The following is a 6,005-nucleotide window of genomic DNA, read 5'->3' as shown; positions in this document are numbered from 1 at the left end:
GTAGGGAGGTCCACCACTGAGCATGCATCGGGTCCCTGCTCCGGGGCCAGGAGGAAGGTAGAACGGCCACCCAAGGGGCTTGCTGAGGCGCCCAGGTCCTGGGGGAAGGGTGGGTGCAGGGCCCGAGAGAGCTCTCGTGGGGAGACACGCCCCGAGCCCTTCCTCGGAGAAACCTGGACACAGGGAAGAGGTGCCCCACCTCTGGCTGGGGTCACGGGGTGGTCCCCCCCAGCACCGGGCAGGCCCAGCCAGAGATCCCCCCTGCTGCATACCAGCTCCAGGGGACTGTCACGGGCTGCATGCTGAAGACCCGGCAAGACCCGCACAAGGGTCCGAGACCACAGCTGCCTTTTCTGCCAGTGACCTAAGGCGAGCGGACACCCCACTTCATCTGCAACAGGGGACGGCAGTTTCTCCAGACCACGCGGCCCACACGGCGGACAGAGGTTTGGGGGCAAAGTGGCAGGGTGAGGCCTGGCTTCTGGGAAAGCCTTGGTCTGTCCCTGAGGCCGCCGTGAGAACTAGGCTCTTCCCGCCAGCTGCATCCCTGCCCCCGCAGCCCTGCGTGACCGCCAAACCCTCACCCTCACCCTCACCCACCACAGCAGCCCCTCCTCTGTGTGGTCCGGGGCCTCCTGCACAAGGCGCCAGGCTGGTGAAGCAGGGGAGGGAGAGGAGGGCAGAATACCGTCATCCTGAGCAGGGGAGGCACAGGGCCCTCCCACCCAAGCGGCTTCTGGGAGGTGACACCACCACCCACCCACCTGCCCACCCACCCATGGCTTTTCCTTGGCACACGACAGCAAACATTTCCAAGTGGCTGGCAGGGACCCCATGACCTGCGGCCACTTTGAAGCCCCCTGGCCCAGGGCACGGGTGCGAGTGGGCTGGGAAATACCCACTCTATACAAGCCACGCTCCAGGCGCACACCAAGCCTGCCGCCTCAGGGTGGCCCAAGTCACGGCCTTGGGCCCAGAGTGGACAGAGACCAGCCGAGCTGGCCCAGACACCCGGACCCTGCAACGGAGCGGGGGCCAACGTGAGCCGTGTGCGCTGTGGACACCACAAGCTGGAACCACCAATTGCCACAATTACATGGGTGGTAAATCGGAACCCGTTCTTGAGGTCTATGAGAGGTTTTCTTGTCTCTGCTTTCTCCACTGTTTGGACGCCCTGAGACGGATCAAGCAGGGTCTCTGTGCAGCTAAAATGTGGCAGACCCCACCAATCCTCAGCAAATGGAGCTCCCCTGGGCCCCTCCTCAAGTGTCACCTCCTGATACCCCAGCTGCCAACAGACTCATCCCCAGAAGAAAAGTGGAGGAAGGAAGGCGAGAGGCAGAGAGGTGGGGAGCACAGGAATGGGGGGGTCACACGGTGTCCCCAAGGGGCCACCTGGCCCACCCCCCCCCCCACCAAAGTCTGACTCGGGGTGAACCGGGCAGGAGGGTCGGAGGGCAGGGGAGCCCGGGAGGGGAGGCCGAGGGAAAGGCAGAGGGGAGACAGCAGGAGGAGGAGTCGGGCAAGATCTTCATAATGCTCAGTCCCCAAGGCCCAAGGCACCAGCGGCCACACGGCTGCTGAACAATGCAGTTTTGAATTCAATTAAAGCGATTATCTGTTGTTCCAAATAAATTGTGTACAGCATATAGCCTGCGGCACTTACACCTCCGGGCTCATTATTCCCTAACTGTTTCCTCCTGTTTATGCGCTCTCAAATTAAATTGCTGATAATATGCGCCAAAATAAAAAATGAGCACACCTTGTCCCAGGAAAATTGATTCTCCCTTTTCCTGAACCGGCGATTGCCAGGTTTTATACACTCTGTTCCTGGTGATCATTAGTAATTCAATTTTCTTTTTATTAGCCCCCTTATCTGCTGAGCAATATAGTGGCAGAGCTGACCTCTTTCGCACGGGTAAATGTTTAAAATCTTTTCCCTGATTAATTTTGCCAGTTAAGAAAAAGAGGAGAAATGGCCCGGCTCTTAGCCATCACAATGAATAAAGCTTAATGTTGATTGTGATGGAATTTCTAATGCCAGGGAAATTGATTGAACGCGGCAATTACACTGCAATAGTAACTCAAGGGAGATGGGATCGCTTTCTCCTGGCCGTAGCCTTTTGGTTATTTAAAACAATCCAATTTGCAAGGATAATTATGTATTAGTGTTTTATCTGCCACTTGAAATGAACAGGGGAGTTTCGATACTGGCCTAGCATTAGCAGGTTATTGCTGCAAATTACTTGATATCTGCTTTCTTTCACATAAAGAGGAAATTAGGCAATCAATTACCAGAAAAAGGTGGACGGACGAATAAGAGGGGCAAGGACGCCCTCTGCTGGCCACCAGGCCGTTCGGCAGGGCTGAAGAAGGGACCTTGGTGGGGGCGGGCAGTTTCAGGAAGCCTGACCCTTGTCCTCACTCCGTTCCCGCACCCCCCCCCCCCCCCCCCCCCCGCACTCGGCAGGAGCCCACAGGGGCTCAGGTCCCTCCCCTACACTGCTCCAAGGAAGTCTGGACCTGAGCCAATGGTCTGTGTGGGGAAACGGGGAAGGGAACCCTCAAAGCGGCCTGTCCACCACAGGAAGGCACGGCCGGAGGGCTCCGAGCCCGAGCCCGAGCCCGAGCCCAGGGTCTGCACTCCAAATGCCCACGGCAGTAAACGGAAACTTGTGTGTGAGGCAGCTCGCAGTTGGCCTGGGGACAGGCAGGTGCAGCAGGGGAAGGAGGGACACAAGAGAGGGAAGCCTGTGGACCCTACAGAAGAAGGTGCTTGGGGGAGTCACCCACTGACTCCCTGGTAGTCCTCCAACCAGGGGAATGCTCGTCCCCACTCCTGGTCCCACCACAACCTCCTCGGCCAGTCTCCAGGTCGCAGGGTGGCATGTCTGGAGCCACGTGCCCAGCGTTTTAGGCCCGTGCACCAGCATCTTCCCTGAGCTTCCTGCCCACTTCTGAGAATGAGGACCCCACTCCTTGACCTGGCCACAGGCTCTTCCTGGCTCACTGACCCTCCAGGCCTGCCGGACACTCCCCCAACACAGCCACCTCGCATCCCCGAGCATCTTCATGCAGGTCCCATGGAGGTCCCATGTCACCGCCCCCTGCCTTACGGAGGCCTGCCCCACCCGCCCATCATCAGGTCCCGCCTTCCCTCTGGCCTCGGCCCCTCCCACCCTCAGGGAAGCCGGCCACACAGGACCCCTCTCTGCTCCTGCAGCACGACAGAGCTCATTCCCACCCGTGCCCGTCACCCGCGGACAGGCACAGCATTTACGCCTCTCTTCTCCTCACGCCGGTCTGTCTGGATGTCCCCTCCTCAGAGACGCCAACCGCTTGGCTAAAGCTGACCACCCACCCCTCCCAACAGCTCTCCACCGCCTTATCCCACGTTTCCCTTTCCTCTGAGCGCTTGTACCACCTGAGAGGAGCTTTTCAGCTAGTTTACGACACCCAGTAGCTGTCCGTCTTCACGACAACGATGCGGCTCCAGCACGTCAGGGCCCACGGGAGCCAGCACGCTGCCCTGCACAGAGGCCCTCGATGCACGCTCGCCGGATGGTTGGGGTGATGGTGAGGCGTAAGCGGGGAGACGCAGGACGGTGGAGGACACGTGAATGGAGGATGGGGGCTGGAGGACGGATGGGGGATGGGGGATGGAGGGCAGATGGGGGGATAAGAGGGTGCGCGGATAAACGGATAAACAGGTTGAGGGAATAGCGGATGGAAGGTGGATGGATGGATAGGCGGATGGACGAATGGACGGACAGACAGTTGGATGGATGGGGAGAGGATGGAGGGAGGGGATGGATAAGTGGATGAGTGAGCGGAAGCTTCTCCAAGCCCCTCCCCCCAACAGGCCTCTCCCCCCCACCCCCCCCCCCCCCAACCCCGGCCCTTTCCGGCCAGGGCAGTGGGGATGGAGGGTTCTCCTCTAACTACAAACTTATCCGTTCGCCCCCTAGTGGAGAGAAGTGTAAAGGCAGGGACTGTGTCAGCCCCCTCCCCCCAACCCCATCTTGCCCAAAGCCTTTCTCCTCCTCTCACACAGCACTACACACCCCCACCAGCAGGAGGCAACCTCCACGTCCTCAGGCGACACCCGCTAAAGCTCTAGGCCCAGACAGAGAACGGTCATCCCAGGCCCCATAAGCAAGGTACGCAAGCATGTGGGCCTGAGCCTGCGGGCACCGCTCCAGGGTGACCCACAGACCCTCCCCGCCCATAAACCCGCAGACCCAGCACCCCCGTCAGCCCCTCACTCCTCCAGGCCATTGTCCACCTGGCAGCCACAGTTGAGTGTCCTAGAACATACTGGCCTGGGTCGCTATGTGAGGGTGCCAGCTCCAGGCCATGGCCCCAGGACGCGGCCTACGTGGCCAGTGTCCTTCTCTCCCCAGAGGCCCCTCAGCCAGCAGCTCCGGTAGCAGGCCCACTGCCCGCTGGTCCATCCAGTCCGCGCCCACGGCAGCCCCCGCCCCAGCCCCCAGCCGCACAGAGTCCTCCTGCTGGGAGCAGGGAAGGGCACACGGCACACCTGACCACCTGCCTGGCAGGAAGGCTCAGCTTTGTTTGGTGGCCCCAGAGTCGTCCGCCCCCTGCCCCGTCCGGAGAGGGGTCCGCGGCTGCAGGCCCTCAGTAACAAGTCAGGAGAAGTATTTGTACGAATAGCGCTCCTTCCTCTGGGGTGCCTGCTATGGGGAATGGCAACGGTCTGGCTCAGGCCTGTCTGCCCCCACACCAGGCTCCTTGGGGACACGGACAGCAGAGGCCTGGCCAGGCCACAGTCAAGGCCAGCCCCACTGGACTCCTGGGAGGGCGGCCAAGCTACACCAAGAGTACAGGCTGAAGAGGTCGAGTGTGCGCACCTGGGATGCCCTGCAAACCCCCTCGGCGCCCACCCCTCCATTAGGACACCCTGCACCTGGGACACAAGAAGGGTATGGAGGGGCCCAGGGCGCGGTCTGTGTAACCCTGCCCCACTCAACACCTGGCTCGGCAACTCCACGAACACTTGTTTCCAGGCCCAGCAAAGGGGGGTGACGCCCGGCGGATGCTCACCGGCGTTCCGGGAACCCAGCTCTGCGGAGCACTCTGGCCCCCAAGAAGGCAGGGCAGGAAGCAGGGAGCTCCCAGGCCAGCCAGAGGCAGAAACCCCAGCTTGGGTGCCGGCGGGTCTGAGAGCAGCAGGCCAGGGCGGCCCTTCCGGAGGGGCGGATCTGGGGCCCAGATCACACTGTCTGCTCGCTCTCCGACCCGCTAAGGAAGGGGAGCTTGCACACGGAGGACCCAGAAAGCTGGGACCAGCTGGGCCCACTTGGGTCACAGTCAGCCACCAGGCACCAGAGCCACAGTCCCCGATTCCCCTCAGCCTCCGTTCAGAGCAAGAATCTGGAATAGCCGTGGCCACTCAACACACTGCCGCCTGTGACGGGAACATCCTTCCCCAAGGTGCCTCACGCGACACCCCTGGTACTCAAGTTTCACTGAAATATCACCATCTTGAGGCGCCTGGCCCAGCCACCCAATCTCCACTTGCCCCGACCCACCCTCCTTGGGGCAAGTCACTACGGAAACGTCTTGGTGCCCGTGGGCTAGGATGCAGGCGGCAGGAGAGTGGAAGGGACCGCCCCGCCCCATGCCTCCGAGACCCCCAGCACCCGGAGCAGGACGCAAAGGGGCCTGTGGACACGGCCAGCCCTGAGCAGCGTCCCGGTGTGACGGCTCATCTGTGGGGACAGACGTCCATCCGGACCGCCCCTCCACTCCGGCCCGAGCCACCCGCCGCCCCCCAGGCTGAGCGTCCTCGGGACGGGGAAGGTGGCTCGTAACAGGCGAGCGGAGCCGGCGCTGCAGGAGATGACCCCCTCCCCCCGGGCCTACCTTCCTTGGTGGGGGGGGTGGGCCCGGCCAGGAGGCAGGCAGCACAGCCGGTGCCTGGTGACCTGCGCCAGGCCCTTGTTGGGGTTCTTCTTCAGCACGGGGCTGCTCTTCCCCCGGGG

At 61.9% G+C, this 6,005-nt stretch overlaps 1 protein-coding gene across 1 annotated transcript in view; it reads right to left on the bottom strand.

The window, feature by feature from the left end:
* ZC3H3 (zinc finger CCCH-type containing 3) overlaps positions 1-6,005 on the bottom strand; it is an 88,446-nt gene that overhangs the window by 78,461 nt on the left and 3,980 nt on the right. Inside the window, 2 exon segments of the mRNA XM_049632816.1 lie at positions 5,887-5,902; positions 5,904-6,005. Coding sequence (XP_049488773.1) covers positions 5,887-5,902; positions 5,904-6,005 — 118 coding nt within the window.

This window comes from Panthera uncia, chromosome F2 (genome assembly GCF_023721935.1).
Source record: "Panthera uncia isolate 11264 chromosome F2, Puncia_PCG_1.0, whole genome shotgun sequence".
In the NCBI taxonomy this organism is placed as follows: domain Eukaryota; kingdom Metazoa; phylum Chordata; class Mammalia; order Carnivora; family Felidae; genus Panthera; species Panthera uncia.
Note: the sequence above shows the minus strand (reverse complement) of the source record. Positions and strands in the feature narration are given on the sequence as shown.